At 44.3% G+C, this 27,594-nt stretch overlaps 1 protein-coding gene across 1 annotated transcript in view; it reads right to left on the minus strand.

The window, feature by feature from the left end:
- Positions 1-6: 6 nt before the first annotated feature.
- smurf2 (SMAD specific E3 ubiquitin protein ligase 2) overlaps positions 7-27,594 on the minus strand; it is a 46,107-nt gene continuing 18,519 nt past the window's right edge. Inside the window, exons 2-19 of the mRNA XM_023431659.2 lie at positions 24,088-24,126; positions 22,815-22,923; positions 18,242-18,375; positions 15,302-15,367; positions 14,552-14,636; positions 14,238-14,321; positions 13,383-13,597; positions 11,468-11,552; positions 10,282-10,440; positions 10,102-10,149; positions 5,226-5,427; positions 3,580-3,683; positions 3,203-3,317; positions 2,546-2,724; positions 1,925-2,183; positions 1,636-1,837; positions 313-388; positions 7-167 (exon numbers count right to left, since the gene is read on the minus strand). Coding sequence (XP_023287427.1) covers positions 68-167; positions 313-388; positions 1,636-1,837; positions 1,925-2,183; positions 2,546-2,724; positions 3,203-3,317; positions 3,580-3,683; positions 5,226-5,427; positions 10,102-10,149; positions 10,282-10,440; positions 11,468-11,552; positions 13,383-13,597; positions 14,238-14,321; positions 14,552-14,636; positions 15,302-15,367; positions 18,242-18,375; positions 22,815-22,923; positions 24,088-24,126 — 2,261 coding nt within the window. The 3' untranslated portion in view covers positions 7-67. The remainder of the gene's footprint in view (positions 168-312; positions 389-1,635; positions 1,838-1,924; positions 2,184-2,545; positions 2,725-3,202; positions 3,318-3,579; positions 3,684-5,225; positions 5,428-10,101; positions 10,150-10,281; positions 10,441-11,467; positions 11,553-13,382; positions 13,598-14,237; positions 14,322-14,551; positions 14,637-15,301; positions 15,368-18,241; positions 18,376-22,814; positions 22,924-24,087; positions 24,127-27,594) is intronic.

A 27,594-nucleotide genomic window follows, 5' to 3' on the forward strand; every position in this document is an offset into this window, starting at 1 on the left:
GGGGGGGCACATGATAGCCAAACCATGTTGCTTCTAGCTGTTGCAGAGCTCTGCCCTCATCAGTGACTCACTCTACAGCAAAGCCGCACGTCTCCTCGATGGCAGTGAGCAACTTGTCGTACAGTTTGTCGTAGTGCTCGTACGGAGGAATGTCAATCCGATTGAAACTGGGAAAGGAAAAGAAAAGAAAAGAAAAGAAAAAAAGAGAGAGGGTGAGAGCAGATTTTAACAGACAGAAGATGAGCTTTACTACTCTGCCCTTCAGTATTAAAAGCAGATCGGAGAGTCTCATAATGTTGACAGTCTGCTCACCAGGTGTGGGCTTTGGGCAGGTTGTTGGTGCTGGCATCAATCTGATGGATGGTAAAGAGCCGTGGGCCTGCGGCACCTGTAGAGACAAACCAACACTTCAGTGAAACAGACTCTCTCACACCTGCAGATACAGATATTTACAGAGTTTGACATTTATTCACAGCACAGTCTCCTGGACGACTGCTTTTTATTCATAGAGATGAGGTCTGCTTTAAGTCAAGAATATGGAAGCAAAGAAAAGGACGAAAGGATTTTAATCTCGGAAGCAAGTGATTAATTGTAAAATTTAATCACTACTGAATACTTAATCACTACTGAATACTTAATGTTAAAATTTAAATACCACTGAATTTATAACACTGAAATATTTTAGGCTAATATCTATTATTGTTCTATCATCATCTATTAATACCCTCTATATGAATTTATGACTTTTATTCTGAAACTTCCAGGTAGAGATGAATGGCCCAGTGAAAAACCGCAGGAGCTGCATTTTTTTATTTTGATAAAAAAGGTAAAAATGTGTCACAACATACATAAATGAAGCATTGTGTTTCTCCGCGGACACCCCCGGCCTACAAATCATTTTCTCCAGACATAAAAGAAAATGTTTGTTTGGTACAAGAAACAAGGAACTGACTTTGTCCCTGAACTGTGGCCCGCAGACTTACAGACACTTTAAGTCCAAGTTTGTGTGCGAGTTGTTTTTGGGTCTTTTGGCCTCTGCTGATGTTTTGACCGAGACAGGATGGCCATGTTATATAAAAGGTGTGTAAGGGTGCTGTCTGCCTGTGGATCATGGTGTACTCCTCATGCCTGGGTGCTCTGTCTCTGGGCAGCGCCGTCTGCCAGGATGGACCTGCTGAACCACTGCACTATGCTCAGACTCAGGGTTCATGTCAGGTCGGAGAAACCCAGAGACACACACACACACACACACACACACACACACACACACACACAGAGAGGCAAAGAATCCCAAACACACGTCCCAGATTGTGTTGACAGAGCTTGTGAGTGGTCAGCAGGCTGTGTGTAACAAAGACACAGTAAAAGCTACACCACCACACCTTCGTTAACTATTCATCTGATGTTAAGTATTAACATCTCGCACAACTTTCACCTGCATGACCTGGCTCAGTCTGGTCCAAGTCCAACCCACAAACAGAGCAATTCACACCGAGCCATATCATTAAATCACAGTGTTCTTACAAGCATTAGACTGTCTCGCATTTATTGCATAACAATAAATATTTACATTTTACAACATTTACATTGCAAAACACGTGTGCGCATGTAGTATTTTGTCCCGGCTGTTCTTACCTTGGAGGGCCTTGAAGCCCTGCAGAGGAACTCTGGAGGAGCCGGTGACAAACTGCAGCAGCCGCGCTCTGCGCTCCTCGTCGAACGACTCCACGGCTTTCCAGAACCATTTCACAATGTTGCTGTCCGGAGTGCAGTGTTTGAGCCGCGTGTTGGACTTCCAGTCGTTGATGTCGATTTTACCCAGCCCACATACAATCAGCTACAGGTACAGAGATCATGTCAATACGCTGGATTTACAAACCTGAAGATGAACTGAGAAATAAGACGCGAGGACGCATTTAAATACCTCCAGCTCCTTCTCGTCAAAAGCCTTGAGCAGGTGTTGGGGGATGACCTCATTGAAGCCCTTCTGTAGAGCCAGGAACTGGGCCTCTATTCCTCGCAGGAAACGCCAGTTGACGTAGAGCCGGACGTACTCCTTCTTGGTGTCCTGGGTGACGGGGATGCTCTTACCGTTGGGCTTGAGCTCGTGCTGGATGATCTCTCCATAGGCATTGTGTTCTACGCAGAAGGTGTGGTCCAGCACACCTGTGATGTCATTGTCCCTGGAGTGAGAGAGCAACATTAGAATTACTACTTCAAGGTAACAATAGGATTTTTGCACAGTCACTGTTGGTAAAAAAAAAAAAAAGAAATACAAAGAGTTTTTCATTCAGTAAAACCACTGATGTAAGAAATATTAAAAAACCCTGGGGGGCGCTGTCGTCATAGTGTGGGAGAGAGATTTTAATGTGGGCAAAACACCAAACTTTTTTCTTTTTCCTTTTAAAATTTGAATACATGTAACGTGCATCGAGTGGTCACAGAAATACTGAGCATCACGCTGTGAGTAAATGAGTTGTAATTCTTCACAAATCCTTTCGTTTTTCATTTAACACAGAAAAGTCAATTGATTTCTTCCACGTACAGAATCCAGACGAGACTGTTGTGCAGGTCGGGGTCAACAGACTCCATATCGTCCAGGGTGATGGGTTTACCCAGCAGCTGTTTGTAGAAGGGTAGAGTGAAGCCTCCGTCTATGTAGTGGCCATGGAACACTGCCATCCCCATGATACGGCCAACGAAGTGAAAGTATGACAAGTGCTCCTGCAGGGAGACAAAAACATCTTCAGTTTCCAAATGAGCAGACAGCATGTTCGGGGCTGAGCTCCAGTTCTCCTCTGGACTACATCTAACGTACACATTAGGAATTTGTTACTCAATATTAAACCTCTGAATTCCCCTTTTGACAGACCGTGCTGTTCTAGGCGATACAAACAGTAAACAACCAAAACAGCACAGTGTCAACACAACAGTTAAAACCACAAGATCATGCCTGCTGACTGGAGAGCAGCGGCTAAATGGACCGACGCCAGCCCAAACAAACACAGAGAGCGACAAAGTTGTGTAATAGAAGACACAACGACCCAAACCTCTTGACAGTGTCTGAAGTGAGGCCTATGTCTGGCTGCATAATTTGCTTAACTGGGTTGAGAACTCTCCATACAAAACGTCTTGAGTCGGCGTGTGAAAGCCACGCGAGACAGGTCGATGCTTTGTGTTGTCAGTAGTGACTGAGACTCACGGGGTTGACGGCAGAGTCTGGGTTTATCTGCAGTGTGTAGATGTCATCGCGGGAGTACTGGAACAGGCCATAGTACGGGTTCAGCATCTCATGCGACAGCAGATAAAGCCACTCCCTGGAGATGGCAAGGGAGAAAAAAAAACTAATTAGATCTTCTGTGTAACTGTAACTCGGAACATAGTGAGTAAAAACTTTAGCTGATGAAGAAATTACTACCAAAAAAAAAAAAGAAGAAGAAGAAAAAACCAGACAAAACAAACAGTGAGTAAGTTGTGTGGTTTGGCACTCTTCCACTAGGAGGCAGACCTCTTTATGCAGCTTTTACAGAACCAAATTCTGTCCCATCCACCACACTCCATTCTTCTCCGGCCTCTTACCTGGCCACGCCGCCATAGTCGAGCCCTTCTTCTCCTCTAAACTTCACCATTAGCCTTTTCCACAGGTCCTTCGGCCTCATCTTCATCACCTGTCGATACGATTCCTGCAACACAGACACAAACAAACTTTGTCAAAAGACGGTAACAGCGTCGGTTAGGCAGCTGTTTACACCGCTGCACTGTGTTTGCCCTCCTAGCTGCTGGGGCTTTATGGTTCTACATGATCGTCTGCAGAGAAACAGTTAAAGAGAAGACTATCCATCAGTTTGCAAGTATCAATGCGAGGGGGCCAGACTCCAGTGATGCACACACTCTCTACACTTATGTCATTCACAGCCCATGCACTGCATTATGGCACCCGTTTAAACACGACAACTGGTGGACCAAAGGTTGAGACTGTCCTAAAAGCAGTGAAGTTAAAAGCTGCACAAAAAGGAAAGTAGTGGGGAGTTCTCTGCACACACACAAAAAAAAATGAGACAGATGCAGTGTGGCGTTACAGCAGTCACTTTCAAAAGGCTCTCTGTTGTGAAGCCGAGATCTCTCCGCCTCAATCGGTGTTCATCCCATGTGCAGACGGCTCACAGCGTCAGGGGGAGGGTTCGTTTAAAGTGGATTAGGGGCAGTTATAATAAACATAGCCATAAGACTATAATAACACAGCCTCTCCGACAGCCAGGTTCCACTGTGCCCTCCAGATACAGCAGACAACTGAGAGGTGCTGTGGGAGAAATGGGAATGTCTTATCTACACCGAAAAGTACACATAAAGACAGCTCTGACAGTCCACCAGCTAACACTTGCCTATTCAGTCATAATTTAATGCTTCAGCTGGTCTGGAGAAGCTATGCAGTTATGTCTCGCTCAACCTCAAGACGTCTTCTGCCCCCCACCCCCTCCGCCCCTCTCTCTCTCTCTCTCTCTCTCACATTGAGATCAGCCAACAAAAATGTCTTCGTTCAGATTAACAGACGCGGCTGTTCCAGCACATTCCAGTGCATATTTTATGAGGGTCATGCAGTCTGTTGCAGGTGGTGTTGTTCTGATGAGGGCCCTGCACCTCCTAGATGCAGGGGAAAAAAAAAAACTCCCCCGCTGAGAAAATGTACTTGAGAAAATCCTCATCTCAAACAAGAGGTCTGCTTTAGATTTTGAACAGACTACCTTCACACTTCAGAGATAACCCGTGTGTGTGTGTGTGTGTGTGTGTGTGAGTGTGAGAGAAATCATTCTCACAGCCAACTGTTATGGGCAATGACCTTTATGGGGGTAGAAAAGAAGAGAAAAACCCCTCGGAGAATGTTTAACATAACTTAGGTGAGTCTATAAATAACTTTAACACAGAATGGAGGGTGTGTCTTTTCTTACAGTGCCAAATGTAAATGTGTTGGCTGCAGTTTTGGGGAAATGGAGTGCTGGTGGTTGTGCAATGGAGCAAATATTACATCACTGTCGTGTTTTTCTAGCATTCTGTTATGCATTTTTAATTTTTTTATTTTTTATTTTCACGCATCCTCAGGCTGTGACAACTGAAATTCCCACAGGGTTAAATTATGTATCTGTTTCTGAGTATTTTTAATAACTCGCAACCCCTTGTGAGCTTCAGATGATATGATAACATGACTGAGCTTGTTTTTTTCTCGTCACCTCAAAGATCTCCTCACGGGACACCTCAATGCGGCAGTGGCCGGCCTGAGGCTGCTGCTGAGACAGTTCCTGGCGGAGGATCTTGAGCTTCTGAACAAGGTCTCTCTTGTACTTGGGCACCGTGAGGCACTCGGCCTCCTCTGGGAGCTGACCGGGGGACACCAGAGCCTGCTGGGCCTGATCCTTCAACTGGTTCTGACGACTGGAGGGCAGACGACAGGGAGAGGGAGACAGCAGCAGCAGCAGGAGGAGGAAGAGGTAGAGAAAGGAGTGGCATGGGAAAAAAGCGAGAGAGAAACAGGCCAAGAAAAAGAGAGGGGGGGGGGGCGACAAGATCAAAGACAAAAATGGTAAGTCTTAGGTGTACCAATACAAAATGCAAACATGCTTACTGGTGAGAAAAAAGTAAGCAAGCACTTGTACAAAAATAACAAGAGCAACGCCAAGAAACTCAAAATACAGCTTTCTGAGAGTGAGAGTTCTTTCTCTGTCCTTTGCTGACTGCAGAGAACGAGAAGTAAACACACTGAGGTCATCTGGGAAGCACATCAAGTCAAACCGCTGCCACGGCCCCTCGCAGACAGACAGACATAGGTGGAGGTGGGATTACGGGAGGTAGGACATCTCACTCACTCACCCTCACTCTCCACCCCCTCACTCTCCACCCCCTCACACACACACACACACACACACACACACACACGAGACGCACGCACAAACACGTACGCCGCTTCCTCTCTCCTCCTCTCTACCTGGCAGAAGCCTGGTGGTCTCACACAGAGAGAGATGGCTGAACTAAAATAAGTTTTGGGGGGGGGGGGGCAATGTGACAGAGGGAAAGAAAGTTCTGCAGATCTCTGTTGCTTTTGAATCATCGTGTACCACTTGTGGTAACGCAGGGTCACTGAGGCCACCTCGCAGAGGCGTACTGGTTCATTTTGTCGAGTCTAAAAGTTTGAGAGGCGGAGAGAGAAAGAACACTGCGGACACTGTGACCGACAGAAAGTCATAACATGTACCAGCCTACAAAGCTAAGATGTAGGAAATAAATATTTAGTCGAGACAGGATTTATCACCTATTTTACCATTATAAATGTATAATTTATGTGGAAAAAAAACACCTAGACAGAAGAGCTATATCAAGTGAAAGCTAGCTGGGGATAGGAGGTAGCCATGGCTAGCCTTAGCTAAAGCTAAAACTAAATGTACTAATTTAGATGTAAACCAATAAAATTATCCATTTGGATGAACCAATGTTTCTAATTTAGTTTGTTGTTCTACAAAACTAATGAGGCAGTAGCTAAATGCTATCATGATGGATAAAGAAAAAAACACCTGCTAAAGCTAACTAGTTTAGCAGAACATCAGTAGCTGCCAGCTTAGCTTCAGACTTAAGTGGAATTCATGTGGTTAACCTAATTAATTCAATGTTCGGTTTGATGTTTTGTTATTGTTGTTACTGTAAACTAATAGTCGAACAGACACAAACAAGACACGTTTAATCCAAGACAAGAAAAAGGTGAAACACACATTTTGTTTGTAGTTGTTTTCCCCCCTGAAGAGGCAGAGTGCAGCATCTGCATTTTTTATGGTTTGCCCAGAGACTGTATATAAAAAGAGCTTGCCTGAAAACTTCACTGCTTCTGTAGTTACTGCTCTCTGCCTTTGTAGAGCAGTGTAGCCTGAATGTACAAAAGTTTAATCTCAACTGATTCAAAACTTTGCTGCTGGCTTTCAAATAATTTCTCATAGTTGTCTTTTCACTCTAAAGCCAATGTGTTAAAAGACAAAAGAGTAAAAAAGAAAGTAGCATTTGATGCAACATTCGTAAACAGTAGCCAAGAAGTGTAAACAGTGCGGCCGTGAACCGTCTGTATCTGTGGGTAATGATGACAGAGGTCTCGACTCTGGCGCAGGCCACTGGATGGCGAATACGACTTTGAAGCGGGCGCTGTGTTTGGGAAGACAGCCTCTGAGGGTGGCACAGTAGGGAGGGGGCACACAACACACACACACACACACACGCACAGAATCAAAGGAGCCTTTATGGGGCCAGCACTAAAGGATTATTTGCACAATGGCCTTTTGCACTTCAGTGGGGGGTAGCAGGCACACTCGGCCTTGAGCAGGGTCATAAACACCAGACTGTAGAGCCGAGCACAGAGGGTGGCGGGAGCATACACATGTCAGTCTGTGTTCATGTAGTACGGATGTATACATAGGATGCAAGACTCAAAGTGATGCCAAGGTTAAAGTAAACAGTTTCACTCACTCTGACTCTTTCGTAGGTAATTACATCAAACCACTGCAGTAAACAAACAGAGGAGGAACCTCGACCGTCAGCCAGATCACTTCTTGTCAGATCACTTCACGTCAGACGTTCATTTAGCTCCAGACTCCTACTCTAAAGTATCCGCCCAACAGCTTGCATTTTCCACTAACCGCAATGACAACTTCATCTTAACAAAGTGACTGAAGAGCCGCAGTGGATTCTGCTGGGCAGACACCAGAAACCAAACTCAATCACTTCCTGCTATCCCAGAAAGCCACAGGGCCCCATAGGACACTCGAGACCTCCTCATGAATCCCTTTATTTCCTGCAGACTAGACTCAGAGGGAGGGAAGGCGAGAGAGGGAGAGGGGAGGCAGGAAGGGCACTCTCCCGACAGCACCCAAACACTGTAGACAGCTCAGAGGGTGGGTGGGAGGGAGGGAGGGAAGGAAGGAGAAAGGAGGGCACGGAGCATCTCTTCCTGCACTTTCACCCATAAATCAAACATTCCTGCTCCGTGTCTCCGGCTCTTTCCATCATGGTTGCAGGCAAACATGATCCACAGCTCTCTCCTCTCTTTACAGCTCTTCACTGATGAGCACGACTCTGGTGCATGTTACCTGAAGTCGCTCTCTGCAGAGATAACTCACGGTAATAAAATGCAGTGTTTTCGCTCCGAGACAAACCACTGACGGTCTGGGAAATGACACAGTTACTTCTCATGCGACTGTACGCAGGGCAGTCCTGCAGCCGGGTCTTTAAACCGGCCAAGGATTCAGTTACCTATTGAACAGTGACCTTGACCAGTCAAGGAGCTTGGATTCAGCAGAAGATTACAAAATCATAGAGGAAATATAACCAAAACCGTGCTGTGGATGCTTAGGCAATGTCTTGAGCAAATAAAAAAGGCCAATAAACTTTAACTTTGATGGACATACATAAATATACATACATATATATATCAAACATTCTTGTGGAATGACGGCACGAGGGGCGAAAATTTCTAAAATCCCTGACTTGATAAAAGGCAGATGTCTTGATGGAAATCCATGACGACTGATATCTTTTCCAGAGTTTTGTCACAAGCGAAAAAAAAAAAAGTCACTCCAAAGTCTTTTCTTTTTTGCAGTAATAGAACAGCTTTCACTTAGGACAGAAACTGTACCCAAAAAAAAAAAAAAAAAAAAATCATCTATTACACTTTTCATGTAATTAAAATGGATTGAGGAAGGCTTAAGTTAAACCTCAGTCACGCACAATTTATAAAGAAGTTATTTCACAAATCTCTGGCCAAGGTCCATGTGTCCTTGAATAACCAGGAGATGTACGGCACTCCACAACTCAAATCTAAAATTTCATATTATTTAACTTTTGACTTCACAATAGAGCCACATAACAAGAAATGTGCAAATGTGCCCGATGACAACGACACAGCACTAAAAACACGCGCAGTTACACACACGCTAATATTTTTCTCTGTATAAAATAATTCCTGTGTTATTACTTCTAAATAAATTACACATTTCCTGGTTTTTGATGTGAAGTAATTACCCCACCACTTATTATCCTACCAGAGCACATATACAATAGAAATTCTATGCATGAGATTTTCACACATCTGGGCATAATCATGCTCATGACAAAAATGCCTACATTAAAAACAAATGTGGCGTGCCAGGCTACATTTTTTTTTATAGGACCTTTCAGACAGCCGTAGATGAAAAAAAGCAAAGCGAATACAAAATCCCAAACACGTTCTTTGATCCATCAGAACAGGAAAAAAAGAAACCTGATCTCTCCGTCGATGCATTCCGTCTCTCTCTCTCTCTCTCTCTCTGCACGGAGGAGGAATGAGGTCAGGCGGAGGAGGCCCACCAAGGCACCCGTACACTGCTCCACCTTTGTGCAGCAAAGGCCTATGGGTAATTCTATGGCTATTGTAGCATAGTATGTGTTTGAACAGCTGCACGGAGGAAGAAATTCTCAACATGTGCATCCATGCACACAGGCATGCATGCACGCACGCACGCACGCACGCACACACACACACACACACACACACACACGGTTCATTCATTGACTTGGGCATCAAATTTATGCTCCGTTTCCTGGACGTGAGACGCTCCTCAGCTACAGACACAGCAGCCTTGGTTTCCACTCTGCTATCTGATGTCTGGCCAAAGCCAGCTTTGTGACGGATTGTGTGCTAAAACGCCTTTATGATCAAAACCTCTGTGGAGCTGAGGAATTTGAATTTTTTTGTGTGGAAAGAAAGACTGTGGAGGAGTGTGCTGTTTATGTATTTCTGTACGTGTGTGTGTGTGTGTGTGTGTGTGTGTGTGTGTGTGTGTGTGTGTGTGTGTGTGCATGCACGAACGTCTGCTCAGCACAAGCGCTACTCTTGAGCGCTGAACCTCTACAGGTGGTGAACACACCTTGGCACGGGATCCCACTGTAAAACATTGACCGAGGGGGAGGCAACGTGAGTAAGTCTGTGAATGTCTGAGTGTGTGTGTGTGTGTGTGTGTGTGTGTGTGTGTGTGTGTGTGTGTGTGTTCCCGTCTGCGTGCAGTGAGGACTACTGGCGACGAGCCCAAACCTTACCTGACATTCTGACTTTCGATGCCTCCTCGAGAACCATTAGGGCTTGGACTACAGACACGAAACAAAGACAAAACAAAGACAGAAAATAAATCTCTCTGCTTTTATACCCAGTTTTTTTATGTACCGTCTAAATTATTTCACTATCTCATTTCTCTGGCTCAAGGGCGCTGTCGAACTCACTTTAGGACTAGATGCAGGTTGGCAGAGAGGCGTGGGTCTGTGAACTGCGTGGTGCGGTTGTTGTGGTCGACAAAGTAAACCCTCCCGGTGGCAGTGTTCCTTATCTCCCATCCTGGAGGTAGAGGACCCAGCTCCTCACAGTTCACATTGCTCAGATCTCTGAGGTGCAACAGAGGAGAACACAACACCACAACAAAGCATTAGTGCGCGAAAACTGAGGGAAAATAGAAGCAACGTAGGGTGGGACAGGAGAGAAGAGAGACAAAGCACGCACACATCAAATTCTAGATATAAAACATACCAAAGCACTGACGAACTGGACTCAGGCGGACAGCAGGAGTCCGAGATGCCTGAGAAATCACTTTTATTCTATTTTTCTTCTTCCTCCCATCTAAATTATTTACTGCTGCCCTGCAACCCCTTTCAGCTGGACTGGAAATTAAAGCAGGCTCACTATGCTGGCGCTGACTTTTCTGTTTTGCATGGTTAAAGCCAAAAGGGACCGCAGCCTCACGAGGGATGAGAGAGCTTGGCAGCTAAGCCATCTGCTAATGTTGGAGCTGTCTGAGGAGCACTCAGTAAGGTGTGGCGTGACCAATAGCCTCCTATCAAGAGCAATAAAAATATCATCTATCACTCATGTACTGATAGAATGCGAGCGAGCAGCGGCCAGGTATTATAATAGCAGTCATGTTTTATTGATAGCGTCTGGAGTGCACTGGGTTGCTGTTTTTGCACATGCACATTGAGATCTCCTTGCGTGTGCGTTTCTTTTGGAACACGGTAATCAATAGGACACACATGCCTGAGCGAGGATTGCCCAACAGCTTCTGGTACGGCTGACTGAGACCTGTGTGCTGTTGGCCATGTGTCCCCAAAAGTGAGGCCTTTCAGGGGCTCGTGCCAGACGAGTGAATCCCTCCCCGAGCCCCGTGACATGGGTCTTCTCACAGCATGTCAGACTCATAATCTGCTGCAGTGTTTAAGTTGACTGATTTAGGCATCTGTGGAGACCCACACCCCATTTCCTCATTCATGAATTTTATTACTCTTGCGGTTTATGTGCCGTATCTTGCAGTGTTATATTGAGGGATAGTGAAAAAGAGCAAAACAATAAAAAAGCGATAACAGAGGAGCATGATGTTGTGTCGTCTCCCGGAGGTCGTAGATTCTGCAGCAGACGTACCTGGGTACTCGGGGGTCGTGCCACGTGCTGACACCTGTCTGAGTGTGGAGGAAGTACACTTGGCCTTGCTGTGTGGTCCTTTGCTCTGTATAAAGATATAAAAAGGAGGTTAATCAATGCAAGATTTGTGGATCCTTAGTGTGAATAGGTTTTTTTTTTAAAAATGAATAAACTAGTGCATTTTGCATCAACCTGGGCATCAGGTGTAAGTCAAATGTTTAACATATATGCAAAATGAAACCGAGTTTAATTCATGTGCCACATATAGACAGGTTGTGCTTATAATCTGTCTGGATAAGAGAGAGATCACACAGATGGAGATAAAAAGGACTGCCTGAGTCAGTGGAGATCCCAAAAGGCAGCCAGGAAGAGGCAGAGGAGGGAGTGAGGGGACGGGGGGGGAGGAGGAGGAGGAGGAGGAGGAAGAGGTGAGAGACAGGGTGAAGAACATTGGAGAGGAAAGAAGAGGAGAGACGGGGTTGTCTGACTTTTGAGTTGGTGAGCTCATTCATCACGGGCTGACAGAGATATTTCCATGGAGCTGCCTGCCAGAGAGCTCTTCTCTGGCATCTCTTTGGACCTACCGCCCTGCTTTAACATGCATGTACACACAACCTCCCAAAACCCCCACCCACGCGACGAGTGCACGCTATACGTTCACCACACGGGGGTGACGTCTCTTGGCTCGTGTGTGTGTGTGTGTGTGTGTGTGTGTGTGTGTGTGCGCTCACATTAGGAGAATCAAAACTGCTGACAGGTTTTCACAGGAACTGCCCAAGCAGTGAGAAAGTGAGGCAGAGATAGAGAGAGCAGGAGTTATGGAGAGACTAGCGTGGTGCGGCTCGGAGCAGCCTAATCTGTGGGACTGAGGGCAAAGCTGCGATACGCTTCTATGGCTCTGGCTCCCAAATCCTCCACAAGATTTCACTGTGAGGATAAACAAAACTCCCTAGGGCTGTGTGGGGATCGCAGTTTGTGTGACTGTGTGTGTGTTTGCTTTTACATGAATGCGTCTGATTGTTTGACTGTGTGCAGAGAGGAGAACAGAGGGTGTGTGGGGGGGGGGGTGAACGGCTGCCGCCAGCCTTTAACAACTAGATCAATTCAATTAGATTGTCTAAAATGGAGCCAGTATTTCAGGCTCCTTGTGTGGAGCTGCAGCGTCATCAGAGCAGCTGGACTGAATGAGGACACAGATTAGCCGGGTTACTGAGCCCAGTGTTGAGCAGGGAGGAGGGCAGAGGCGAAAAAAAAAAAAAAATTAAGACAACGACATAACGACGATGACACGACTCTCAGTGGAAGTGGAAACGGCCTTTTGATGGGGCATGAAAACAAAAACAGCATGTTCTGATGTAATCAGGATATTCAATATGTATCCGTCGCATCAGAAAGCTGGAGTCAACGCGCCGGATCAGGTGTTTTCCAACCTCTTTTAAAGACGTGCACCCAACAGCCCTGACAGATGAGCTCGACACCCCCAGTCATGTCCCGAATGCGTTCCTTTCAGCTGGTTTTTAAACTGGATGTTATTTAACACTAGTAATTATATAAAAGTGGATATTAGTTACAGTAACTTTTTTCCCACAGTTTTTCCACATACCACCGGGGAACTGCAAGCACTGTTGTTTGGAATCTCTGGTATAGTGTGTCATCCAGTGTGTTTCCAGTGGATGTGTGTGTGTGTTTTCATTTCCATCATCAGTTACCAGTGTTGTGGTTTATGATCTGCTCATTTTTGATAATATATATCCAGACACATACGAGTGGCATACACTACACCAACCTTGAACTATTTTAACTACTTAAAAAAAAAAGAAGGAAGAAGCAACAAGGCCGTGATGATGCATTTTCCGTAAGGTTTATATTTTCCCAGCTGGAAGGCAACCAGCACAACAGCCCCGCGGTAACTAACCGTAGCCCTCAGGCAGGTCCGGGGGCGTGTGCAGGTGGGTTCTGCTCATGTAGTTGCGGTGCCTTTGTGAGCGGACCCGTCTCTCCTGGGCCCGCTGGTCGCCGTCACTGGGTGGCAACGCTGTGGTGGGCGTGGCCCCGTTCGTACTGATGGGCGTGTTCTCATCCACGATGCAGCTGAGAGGCCGGCCAGGGCTGGAGTACTCTGATGCAGGCCTGAGAGGAGCAAACGGGGAAGGGGGGGAGGAGGAGGAAGAGGAAGAGGGTGATGGGGAGACAAGAAAAGGACCAAATTGAAAAGGTTAGGTAGTGGTTAATCAGTGTAAGAAATAAAGACAGAAAATAAAGTGTAAGAGGAAAGAAAACGAGGACGACATCGCCCTGAACACAAACGGCAACAAATCAATAGGCACCATTTAGAAAGTCTTTTGCACTAACTAGGAAATCCATGCAAGGCAGCACACAAACAGACTCACTGAGTAAGTACTGAGACTGCCTGAGGTAAAGCGTGGTAAGAGCTGAGAAATAAAAAAAAAAAAGGAAAGTGGCTGATAAAGACTGTAAAACGGAACAGAAGTACAAAAAGTCGGAGACAGAGCAGGGAGGAGACGCCGTAATTTCCACTCTTGTCAGCTCTGTAACTTCCCTGGCTCCTCCACATCATTAAACACCACTGACTGGAGCTTTGTGTCTGACACCTTTTTTTTTTTTTTTTCTCAAGGAGCCCACTCCGGTTTTGGACAGAGTTCCTCAGTTTGGGAGCACTGAGGTCAGAGATGAGGTCTTCCATCGGCCTGTTGCTGTTAGATTTAAGAGGTCTGGGTTTGAGTTTCTGTGGGCTGCAGAGTGTACTCACCTGGTAGGCCTCTCCCACTGTGTGGTGCGTGTGATGTGGTTCAAGTACTGGATTCGTCCAGACGCGGTCCTCCTCTCCTCCCAGCTGGCAGCAGAAACACACACAGACACAGCAGTGAGCGGACATGGTTAAGTAGCCACAGAACCATCTAGTAGTCTCGCTGCTGTCTCACCACATGAAAATCTTATATTCTGTATATCTTTACCCCTGTACCTGAAGGCAGCGTTTCTTTTTTTTTTTTGGGTTAGGATTTGCAAGAGCCTCTAAAAAAAAATCCTCCTATGATGATAAGAGATTTCCCCCAACTCACTCACCCATCTGGAAGATCATTGTCAAACAGGCGACTGCAGTCCACCACAGGGCCTCCTGTGCCTATCCGGTCCCTAGACTGCAGGCTCACTGCAGCAACACATGGCAGACAGATGCACACACTAGGATTACTAGACAGCAGATTACAGTGCAGGCACAGATATTTTATCGAAGCACAAAATTGAGCTATATATCTTTATGAGTTACAGGAATAAGGTTAAATTTTATCAGTGGTGTACTGCAGCGACTGGTTAAAAGGAAGCAGCGTTTTTCTTCTACCACTCTTATTTTTTCCTTTCTGTGGGGAGAGTCTGGAATTATGGCATTATGAAATTTAATCCTAAAAATGTACACAAATACTGATAAATGTGACATTTAAAACCATCGAAATGACTAGAGCTCAAAATATTTCACATTTATATCGTCATAATAACATTAAAGAAAATCCTCGAGGGTATTTTTCACAAATATATTCTATACATCAGCGTGCAAGAAACAAAGGAGAACACGGAGGCTCGTTACAAGCTCCATGATCACTACAAGAACTGTCAAACAATAAAGGATGACTCAATATTTTCATGGATTAAACAGAAATTAGCTTTAAATCACCTTCCTTCTAAACTTTTGCTTTAAATGCCGCCTATGAGAGGTTCATATTCCACCTTTCATGATCATTTAACACACAGTTAATGAAGGACAACATGCTGATTTCTTTTTTAATGCAACTTCCATTTGATTACATTTTGATTACTCACCCACTATCTGGCCTCTGACTGTGTCACTGTCATTGGGACTCAGCTTGTTCAAGTCTAGTCTCTGGTCTGTTTAGGAGAGGATGGAAAGAAGAAGTGGAGACAGAGAGAGACAGAGAGAGAGAGAGCAGAAGCAAAGGCAGGGGGAAAGAGAAAGAGAAAGAACACAATTAGACAAACAGGAAATGAGAATAAAGATGAAAGAAGGAGAAGTGGGGACAAAAAGAAAGAGAAGAGAGGATTCATTAGTTTCTGAGAGATGCATGTAAACTAGCATCTGATGGGATGTATTCTTTCCTCGATGGACAAATCCCATTGCTGTGTATCATTTACATCACTCAGAGTCAATTCCTCTCTCCCTCATTATCCGTCTCTCATTCTTCTGTCTGCAGACCACAGCTTGGCTTTGCCCTGGAACAGATGGTCTGGTCTGTGGAACAGCCACGGGCTGTAAAAATCTCACTGAGCATCGGTACAGAGCAGGCTTCAGTTCAAATGCAGAGGTCAAACATTTGACAAATTTCAGTACAAAGCCTGCACTATTCCGCTCAGTCTTAGCATGGACATGAACTTCTGCCAAAGTCTGGAAACTCTTTGTCTGAACTTCTTAAAGTCTGTGGAATTTGAGAGTGAGGGAGAAAGAGAGAGATCAGGCGGAAAGAAAGAAAAAAAAAAACAGACCTAAAAAAAAAAAAAAAAAAATGTCCAAGTTGCCTGCAGACATGAGAAATGCCACTATCTGCTCTCTGTTGTCTGGGTGCCATGCAGATCAGCTCAGGATGTCTGTCTAGACTAAACAGGGACCAAAACAGGCAATGGTCAAACCGTTACAAGGCTGGCCAGAGGTCAGCAGCCGCAGAGAAAACACAAAGCTCACACACACACACACACACACACACACACACACACACACACACAGTAAAAAACGTATGCAGAAAAGTGCACTCACACATTGGAGATGCATAAAAGTATATACATTTAAATACTTGTGCAGTCATATACACAAAGACGAGAAAACGCAGACACTCTGCAATTATATATAAACATTACAGTCAACCAAAGACACTCTGCAATTATACACAAATGTTGCAGTCAGCCCTGTGCCCTCACTAAGGCCTGCGGAGGGGGACAACACTCAAACTGCTGCTAAAGGCGCACAAAACACAAAAGAATGACAAATACACGGAGGGGGAGAGACCACAACAGAGAGAACACAACTAAATCTACGCTTACACTTAAATAGCTGTACAATTATGCATGTCTGCGTGAAATGACCGGTTGTCTAGATCGGCAGACAGAGATAGAGGGAGGTTAGTCACAACGGCATTTTGTGTTTATGTACGTGTGTGCACGGCGCTGCCAGTCTATGTAGGAGACCGACGCTGAGACGCAAGGGGTGAGGGGGAGGCCAGGAGGAGAAAGGAAATGCAGAGGCAAACCACTCACAGCTGTGGCACAGGGTTCAGGTTTCCTGTGTCGCTCCAGGAAAACAACAGTGTCAGGGGGCTTCTAGGAAAAACCGGTGGGATTCTTTCCCGTTCAGGCCTACGAGGCCGCGGGCCCGGCGAGCAGGTACCGGCTCACCACGCAGAAAAAAAAAAAAAAAATCACTCCAGACCGCTTTGTTGAAGCTACAACTGTCTGGCACTGCTTTTACTAGGAGCCATTTGCTAAAGCCTGTATCTCATTTATCCAGTTAGCTTCTGACATGAGACATTTTTACTGTAATTGCAGGGTGATGTTGATTGGCTCTTCCTGTTCTGGCAGGGGCAGAGTGTTGACCCCTCTCACACCCTGGTCTGGCCTCTGTCAGCCCTAGTGAGGCAGACAGGACATTAAAAGGAGCTACTCTATGTTCAGTCACTTAGCCCTGACAGCAGCACCGGGTTATTAACCTCTGCTTCTTATCACACTACAGGTACAAGGACTGCCTCGATGGATGCGGCCTCATTTTTTACAATTAGGGCTCCGGCAATCGGATCATTCGGTACCAACGATTGACGTTTCATGGATAATTGCGATAAGCGATTCAGAAGTTATTCTCCTCCGCAGTACAGAGTAATGAACTGAGTGAATGAGAACGACACGTAAATAGCTTAAAAAAAAAAAAAAAAAAAAAGCAAAACACACAAGTCACGAATAGTTTGGTAAAAAGATCTGTGCTACAATTTAATAATGTCAGAATAAGCTGATCTGGAAAAACAGAGTCACTGCATCACAGCTGCCTGCATCCTGCACTGAGGTATAAGACAATAATTTTGGAGTAAAACAGCACCAACAAATTTGTGTCTGTTTTTTGTTTCTAATAAAATCACACTATATATAGAGTATACTGATATTTACCACTAACCCCCGGTTCTTCTACGAGGACCTCGACTGCGCTAAAAGCTTTTAAAATGGTAACCTGTGGAGCTCTGGACCACTGGTAGCAGGATGGAGTGATGGTTTTTATGAGTGTGTCCTTTGTTTTATTTGTTTAATGCACGCGCGAGAGGACACATGCAGGAACACGTGTGGCGGGATTCACATCCTGCCTCAGGTTTCACCCTATTCTGCTACAATAAGGGCAAAGAAGAAGAAGACTGATTTACTGACTTAAAATATATAAAAACAAACTTTGCAACAGTTTTGTGACGAAGGAAATGCTCTCAGACCTCAAAAATACCCACAATGCCTTTTGTTTAGAAAGACTGAAAGTAAACGTATGTAAATATTTATGATATTAGCCGTTAAGTATCCATTTCTGTACCAGCTTATATTCTATGGAAACCTTAGCAACACCTAAGGCTTACATCTCGCAGTCTTACATTCAATTCTTACACAGACCAGACAGCGTCACATAGAGGTCAGAGATTTGTAAAATTAACAACGGCAATAAATCAACTTAAAAATGCGATTGTGCGTAGACAGGATGCTGCAGCTGAGCCACGGTCTGACACTTACAGCCTGTGTCTTTAAGGCGGTTGATGGCGTTGGACAGAAGGCGGACACAGCCCAGGAACCCGGCCCCTTGCTTCTTGTGAATCTTCTTGTGATTCCACACACTGATGGTGATGGAGTCTGATTTTCCAATGTATCTGAGGGGAATAAATGAAAGGAGACATAGTTAATTTTCAGCGTTGAGAGGCTCTGCCCTCGACACCATGAGAATCACCGATGTGACCGGTTTTAACGAACAGCGTCTGTGATTCAGCTTCAGTTTCTGTGATAATCTTCGCCCCGAAACATAATTGCTCATTAAACTAAAGCTGTTGGACTTTACTAGAGAAGCAGTGGTGATGTCAACATGTAACGCGTCACATGTTGACAAAGAGTCTCGCTCAGGATGTACCCGGCAATGCAGGGGAGACACACATCCGCCACAGAGGCTACCGCTAAAGTCTACCTCGCCAAGGACGCATTACAAGACACAGTCAGGACATGGAGGAGGAAGAGGAAGGTGGGGAGGCAGAACGGGATTTTCCAGCCAGTAAATCTGACCCTGAGCGTCTGAGTATGAGACAGAAAACCGTAAGCAGACTGTGATCCTGTGAATCATTTATAATATTCACAGCAGCCCGCCGCACATATCAGCAGAAGTGATTTATCTGCGGACGGAGGGAGCGGAGATACAGTAGAGAGAGAGAGAGAGGGGAGATAAAAATTTTTTAATTACAATGACTGGATGAGCAGCCAAAAAAAAACTTCCTACTACAACTGAGAAAACACTGTAAACTGTGGCTGTGTTTCAGATCGCAGGAAAAGAGTCAACATTTGTCTTTTGGCTTTTTTAAAAATAAGGCTGACAACAACCTTTCAGCTCTCGAGCCCCTTTTGGGGCTCGTAACATAACATTTTTACAAAAGTAAAAATAACTTTTCATAATAAATGGGAACGAAAGAAACAAAAAAAAAAAAAAAAAGGTAAAAATGACCAGCTTGATTAAATCTGTTAATTGAAAACGTAATTAGGTATGAACAGTCATCAATCACGCTGTCAAATGTAGAGGGCTGTAATATTACTCTTATAAATTGAGGGAGTTTTGCCTCCTATTCTAAATTACTGAAGCTGTGCAGGAAGAGTTTAGGGATTATCAAAGTTATTACAGTTCATCCTGAGGGGGACCATGAGTGTTTGTACCAGGTTTCATGGCAATCTGCCATCCATAGAGCCAATCCACTATCTTAGCCAAAAACAACAATGTTAAAGGAACAATCCTTTGCCTGCTGTGCCAGTAAAGAACTTGATCAGGTAATTACACTGTATTCAGACAGACAACGACAGGCAGCTAAATAAAACAGACAAGATTATTTCCTGATGGCGTGTACCCGTCTCCTCCTGTACATTTCATACCCGCCGTCGTCTCGGCCTCTCCTCCTGTGTCAGGCGAGACCGGGACGTGATAAAGTCTCACCCATGTGAACCTGTTGTGGCACATCTGCTCGGGTGGGCTCCCTCCTTCAGTCAAAAACTAATCATCTGTACGATTGGCAGGACTACATCCCACTGTAATTATCATGCTGCTTACTAAAAGGGATATGAAACAATGGGGCTGTGAGTAAGACGTCTGGACATTTTGAGTCCATGCCAAATGCCTGTCTGGGGTGCGATGTGAGAGAGCTGCTATGTCAGACAGACGTGACGGGAGGGAAGTATTATAACCAAACCCTAGTCATCTGGATCACCCTCCATGTAATAAAATTCATTAGTCTGGCTAAGATTTTTAATACCAGTTGCAGGCAATCACACACACACACTGCATAAGAGACAATGGGAAAATTGCAATAAAAAGGAAAAACCAGCAGATTTAAAGAGGCAGATGTGCTTTCTAAATACATCCTTTTATTTGGCAGACTGTATTCATGCAAGATGCATCCTGAGCACTGTTTTTAGTAGCTTTTTGTTTTTTTTTTCTGCACCAAATTCCTGCCAGGAACATATGGTCAAAATAAAAGAAAAAAGCCTTACAGCAACACTAACAATCTGAGATACAAACGTAACAATAAGGGCAGGAGGACTACTACGATTCAAAACCTGGGACTTGATCCTTGCCGTCGCACTCAGCAGGTTGGCAGGTGTTTTAATACGTGGACTTACACCTGTGAACAGGACTCTGTTAGCTAAACTTAACACTGTAAAGTAAAGTCAGGGTGTGAGGGTTAAATGTGCTTCAGGGAGATACAACTTCACCAGGCAGTAGGTATGTGGAAAGACTGTGGGGGTGCTCAAGTGATTTAATAAAGAAAGAAGGAATTTGCTATTAAAAAAATCCACATATTGAATCAGCTGTAAGACCTGAACACTACAACAGGAAGTGTGAAAATGAATCAGCAGGCGAACAGAGAGGTTTGAACAGTTTGGTTGAAATAACGTGATTCATACACTTCAACTGTATGAGAAAATTATTGTTACAATATCTGCTTTTTATATAATCAACAGGGTGAAATAACATCCGGTTTAAAATGAAATGAAATGAGCATATTTGGAACATGTCAACGAAAGGTTACTTGAGTTCATCTCGAGAAACTGCTCTGGAAAGATTCAAACTAACTGTAGTTTGAAACGAAAGTATAATAAGTACACCAGGGGGGATATTTGTTAATTAACGTGATACACGGTGAGAATTCACACACACACACACACACACACACACACACACAATACAGACATCAACAACACCCTGGAACCGATCAGTTCTCTGATAAACATATAGATCAGGGGAATCTCTTATTCTTCTATTGCACTGTGGCACTAAAGCTCTTCCTTCTCCGCAGCCTTACTTATACTACGCAGTACTACTGAGGATGTAATAGAGCCTTTAATAGTGATGCTATTTAACCGGGTGCTTGCACAGAAATTCAGTCCACCACCAGTTCAGACACTGGTAGGAAAATAGATGGATGAGTGTGTGTAAATAATTGTCGTCTGGACTGGGTGCTTAACATTGCAGATATAGTTTTTATTAATGCTGAATCTGAAGGGCGTCCATTTAACCAAATGTGAGTTTGCAGTGGCAGGAGACTCACTTGAAAACAACGTCATGGTGCTCAGTAAGGAGATGAAGACCCTCTTAAAGAAATCATTAAGTTACCAATAATTACTTGCGTCCTTGTCCTCAGCGGGAGTGACTGTAATGCTAACGTTTTCCCTTGATGTTTCCATGTGGTTCTTGAGTCATTGTCTGTTTTACACACTCGGTTCAGGCAGAATGAGCCGCAGTGGCACGCAGCCACACCGACTGTGTCTGCTATCCCTGGCATGTCGGCCACATCCTGCAGCAAAACTGAAGGGTCACAGTTCACGGGCCAGTTTGCTGGCTGCGGCTGACCAACGAAACCAAGCCCGAGGGCGCGCACACACACACACATACACACAGACAAACACACACATAAACAGGCACACTTCAACAGGATTTCTACACCCTCACATGAGCACATATAACAAATGGAAAAAAAGAGTCACTGCCAACAGCTTTAATGCACTAGGCTGTATCGGGAACACCAGGTGTTGCAGGCCCTATTTTAATAAGTGTGAGCCAGCCAGACGGATTTCTAGGCTGCTCTCAGTCAATTAAAACCCGTCTCCTCCAACACACCGTCTGAGAGTCCTTCTGCTGGCCATGAGGACAAACACCGGCAGACAGTAAAGTGGGTACAGCGATGTTTTTTTTTCTCATAAACCCAAGGCAGCCACGTCCGTAGGCTCCTGGTACGAAGCGATGCAGAGAAGCTCCGCCGAGGCCACGAGTCTGTGTTCTCCCCTCCATCTATTTATCTTTAAGGTGTGCGTACGTGCGCGTGACTTTTTCCCTCTTGTCAAATGTGACATGAGCAGCTAATTTAACAGCCATGTAGAGAGAGGGTCCTGTATCCCCGGCAACCAAACAAACGGAGACATGTGCTTCCTCTTGCTGTTGGCTACGCATGACGGTTTGGATAAACACCGGGCGAATACTGGAAACTTTCACTCTCACATTTTCACTCACGCGCTCCGTCTCTATTTTTTTCCAGGTTACTTTCACAGGACGAACCATCTTTGGGAAAAAGGCAATCAGGGTGCAACAAGACATGCACGTGTTTCAGTCAATGGAAGAAAATACTATTGGAGACTCCGCTCCTTTTCGGCGCTTTAAATACTGTTCCAAGGGACATTTTTAGACTGTTTGCTGGCGCTGCAGGGTTATGTCATTACAGAGAATCTAGATAAGTGAGAGGCCAGATGCAACGGCTGTTTACATCTGTTACTGTTCAGGTCCCGTTAATGGCACTGGCCCGACACGTCTCGGTGTGCTCACTTATCAAGGTTAAATAAAGAAAGACGTAAAAAATTGTGAGGCATTGTAACAGCACAAGTATTGCCTCAAACTGCTGTTTGTAATCAGATTAAGTCTTTAGTTAGGTGGGAGGTATTCAAATAAACCGAGAAGGAATCTAATTTTTTTTTCCTCTCTCTCTTTCTCTCTAAAAACAGATGCAAGAAATGACTGTGTGAAGTGCGATGAAAGAATAAAAAATAAAAAATAAAAGCTCTGACTCACAGGTCGTAGTGTTGATTCCACTTGGGGTCAAGTGTGTTCCTCACAGTGTCTGTAGAGTGGCATTGCCCCGAGCCGTCCACAACCACCTTGGCAAAGGGATCGGGGAGGCCTGCAGAGAGAGAAGAGAACACAGCGACGCCGTACACTCAGCCACTCTGACCAAGAATAAATATCAGATAACAAACTGTTTGATGACACACACATGACAACGTTTCACAGCAGTGTTCGCTTGCTACGCGGCAGATGGGGGTAAATACAGCTGACACAGATGCTGTGGTGTTTACAGCGCTTGTTTCCAGACATCGTCACAGATTACTCATTATTTACGTCCACAAAATGTTTGTCTTTTGATGTCAAATGAGGTCCTTTTGCAATATGGCCATTCCAAGTTAGATGATCAATAGCAGTTATCAGGAAAATTATAAAACCTTTGCTGGTTGCAACATATGTGTTGGGTGTGTTGCGCAAAGCTGCTCTCTAGTCCCTGTTTTACATTATTAAAAACAAAGTGCAGAAAGACTTTGGCTTCTGATGATTTGTGATGGACATCTGTTTTTATTTCCAACATTTTGTGCACAACATGATTCACCTCTCCTCAAAGCAGAGAGAGAGAGAGAGAGAGAATAATGATAATGCAAATGAACCTCGGTGCAAATAAGTGGATGTGGTTGGAGCACGAACACTAACGGACACAAATGCATCAACAGACAAGTTTTATCTTTAGTTTCAGTGCTGCTCTGCACCAGCTCCCTGACTGAATGTTTGCTCAGCTCCTGAGCGTTGGAATGGCAGGAATGGGCACCACAGAAATCACCTGAGTGAGCAGAAGACCTTTACATGCTCATTCACCATGACAGCCCGACCCAAACACACCAAAACACTCACAGCACCGCAGACACCTACACACGACTTATTAAGTCTTTAGAGGACTAAATGAACCGGCTGTTGGTGGTTGTGGAAAAGTATGCAGTGTATCAGACACAGTATGTCAGGGCTCACGCTCCAGTCCACATTTTTGTGTTTAGAGCACAATGTAGACAACACTCTCCTTCTACCAAGGACATGTGTAATAAACCATCCACATCTGCTGAAATGGCTGTGTAAGTGGATCCTATTGTGTTGTTGACAGCTAACAGCAAAGAGCACCACATTTCTCAGTCTCGAGAGGTCTGTACAGTGAACGCAGCATATATCCACAAAACCAGGAGGGAAAACAGGGTGTGAAAAGAACAGACAGGTTTATCATAAACAGCTGTGATTGGCAGGTACTTACGGAAGAAGTCCTTCTTCACCAGGTTTTTGGCACAGAGGACTGAAAAAAAGTAAGAGTCAAGGGTTAATTTAACATAAACACTGAATTCACAAATAGTAAAATCAGAGTTAGGAGGTTAACAATCCTGCTGACGACCAGCACGGCCGTCTGAAACGGCTCATTTACTTACTTTTAAGTTTTATGTTTTTACTTCAGACGCATATGTTAGAAAAGTGGCAGGAATGTGCATGGGTGGGCAAGCAGGAAATGATTTGTCTAGTTCAGGATTGAAGTAAGAAAACACTGCAGAGAACAACTGCATCACAGGTCTGAGTCACACACAGACTAACTTTGGTATAGACTACACAAACCATCGCTTGCCTACAATTAGATTGCATTTCTATAGCACAGAATGCCAACAGTGTACGCCAAGACACCTTGTCAGCAACAGCAGAGGAAGCAAATCCAAAGCTGCACGTTAAAAACTGAAGCTTTAGAGCAATTAAGACCTGTATTAGTTGTATCATTAGATTACGAAAACATGTCACTGTGTATTCGTCGATACAACGTTCAGCCTCTCAGCTTAGAGGAGGTGATGTTTTGTCTCTCGCTCTCCTTCACAAAGCAGCCTGCCTGCAGCAGAGAGGCTTGATCTTGTTGATCTACTCCAGGAGCCATGGAGGCGGTTGCTGAGGTGATGAGGCAGAGCCATTTACACCCTCCCTGCTGTATGTGTGTGGATGGAAGTTCAGTAACCACCTGGGCGTCTGGAGTTACAGCCAGTGAGTCAGGCACATGGAAATACAGTTTCGGCTTAGCTTGTTTCTGTGATAGGGTTTGCTGAGGAACAGACACTAATTGGTCTGAATACTGATCTGGTATTGGGCTGGATAAGGATGAGACAAGATTAATATATTTGTAAAAATATATACTGATAAAAACCCACAGCAGTGAGAGAGCAGCTCATATTTTTCACAGCAGTCATCTTAAAGAAACTGTGCTAAAAATAAAAAGCTTCACCGCTTCAAAGACATTGATGTGATACGGTTGAAAGTCTCACTCCAATCAAAAGTGTGTTTCGCTCATTATCACTTCACTCGGATGTTTGAGTTTCACTCTGCGGAGCGATGTATGTGCAGAGTTTGATGCTACAAGGCTGATCTCACGTTGAGCTGCCGAAGAGGGAGAAAGTCTGGGCTTACTTTAAACCCGACGGTTAAGACGTGTACGTACTGTAGCAGCATGACTTTTTGACATTACACAAGTTTGGGAAACCAGTGGTGATCCGACTTGACAAAGTGTGGAGTGGAAACTCGAAACCTCCTGTGCACATACGTTGAGAATCGACTGGAGAGAATCAGGAGTCATCTCGAGTTAGTTTAAGATTTTCAGTGCGAGAGAAGCCAGAAATCCAAACATGTACGGACTGGATATCACCTTACAGTATTCTTTTTATTTTTTTACTTGTTTTATTTCTGCATTACTTCATTATTGGAAAATTATAATATTTATTATCAAATTTAATCAAATTAAGTTTTTTTTTTTTCCTATTCTTACTTTTAAATTAGATCTCAATCTCAATGTGACTTCCTGATTAAATTTAAGTTTAAATGTTTGTGTCTTTTAACTGTTAAAAAGGAAAATTAAACGCTACTAGAGCTGCAACCATCAAAATTAATCTGTAACTTTTTAGTTGCTTTAGTTATTTTTAAGCAGAAACATTTGCTGGTTCAAGCTTCTACAATTCGAGGATTTTATACTCACACATCACATGACAGTGGACTTAATATTGCATATGTGGGGAATTATATTGTGTATTTTTCATTATTGGCATCGTTATTGACCATCTGGCATTTTATGGACCAAACAAAAAGATGAATTGCTAAAAATACACAGCAGATTAATCAATAGTGAAAAATAATAGTTTTTTGGAGCACTAAAGAATATATTTTGGAACTAGAATGACACACCACTGTTGCACTGTTTAAGAAAAGCCATTAATTTACCCTAAATTGTTCCCATCCATCCACAATGTTGACATACGGTCCTAGTTTTGTTGTAATGTAATAGCCGACTGGTCTAAAGATGTCAGCTGCAATATGAAAGGCGCCATGCTGCCATATGTCACGACCAGCTCCAGGGCTGGATTTGCAGGTGAAAAAATAAGCCAATTAATCAATTAATAGAAAAACAACTGGAAAATACTCTCAAAATATTCTCGTGGTTTCAGCTTCTGTTGCTTTTCTTTTCTTGTGTGGGAGCAAACTGAATCTCCTTGGACTTTGGGCTGATGTTTGGACCAAGTCAAAGATGTAAAGATGTCACTTTGGACTTTTTCCACCATTTTCTGATGTTTTATATATCCGATTAGAAGATTAATCAATGATTAAAACAATGATCAGTCGCAGTCCTAGCTGGTTTTTTATGTGCCTTTTCTCTGGCTTGGTGCACTCCCCTCGTGTGCAGGTGAGAGTGCTCAGACTTTACTTTGCTAACACAAATAGACAAAGGCACACCCACAGTGGCAGACTGCAGCTTAAGCCATTCAATATGCAGCCGTTGCCTATTCATCTTACCCACCCCCCATCCCATGCCACACATACTCAGACACACAACCACACCATTTCAAATATCACCCTGAATCACTTTAGGCCTGAGCCGGAGCAGTTTTTGCCCGCAAGGAAACGGGAGGAGGACGAAACTTCTAAAGAGACGTGTCGACAAAATTAAATACGCAAATCACCAGCTTCACACACCAACATGTACTTATGCGTGGTGTTTACAGCTGCACAAGGGACACACACACACACACACACACACACATGCAGGGTTGAGGGTTTAATGACGAAAGCCCCATTAAGAGACAGAGAGGAGTGAAAACAGACGACTAAACTAGATGCATACCCTCCTGGGTGGGGGTGGTGGTGGGGGTGCAGAACATGCTCGACAGATGAGGAAGAATTTCTTTCCGCAAACATCCCTGGGAATGTGTTACGTTCCAGTGAAACCCACCTCATTTCTAAAACATCTGGAATGCATCGCTTTTGGTCGCACTCTTCTTGAACACTCAGCCGAGCATGTGCACGCACACACGCACAGGCCCCCTGAGACACCTTGCTCTCCACTCCAACTATTAACATCACTGAGGAATAAGTGTGTGTGTGTGTGTGTGTGTGTGTGTGTGTGTGTGTGTGTGTGTGTGTTTGGGCACACTTGGAGGCTTTGAGGGAGGTGGACAAGGTAACAGGTGACAGTTTTCTGTGTGTTTCCACAATGTTTCTGCCCAAACGTCATAGACAACATGAGTATAATATATATAAAAAAAAGAGCTTAACAGTGATTTGATGGTGTTTCCAGAGGTGGGGGGGGGGGCATCAAGCACTCTGTTCCCTAAGTCCAGAAGTCACAATGCAATTAATCTACATGAGGTAGAAGAGAAAGAATCATGAACAACTGGGAAATTTTTACTTCTATAAAAGGTAAGGCTGTGGCAACAACACCTACATTCGTAGTCCAGACAGGAACGAG

This window comes from Seriola lalandi, unplaced genomic scaffold, assembly GCF_002814215.2.
Source record: "Seriola lalandi dorsalis isolate HSWRI2012SDOR001 ecotype SW California unplaced genomic scaffold, Sedor1 jcf7180002054926, whole genome shotgun sequence".
Taxonomy (NCBI): domain Eukaryota; kingdom Metazoa; phylum Chordata; class Actinopteri; order Carangiformes; family Carangidae; genus Seriola; species Seriola lalandi.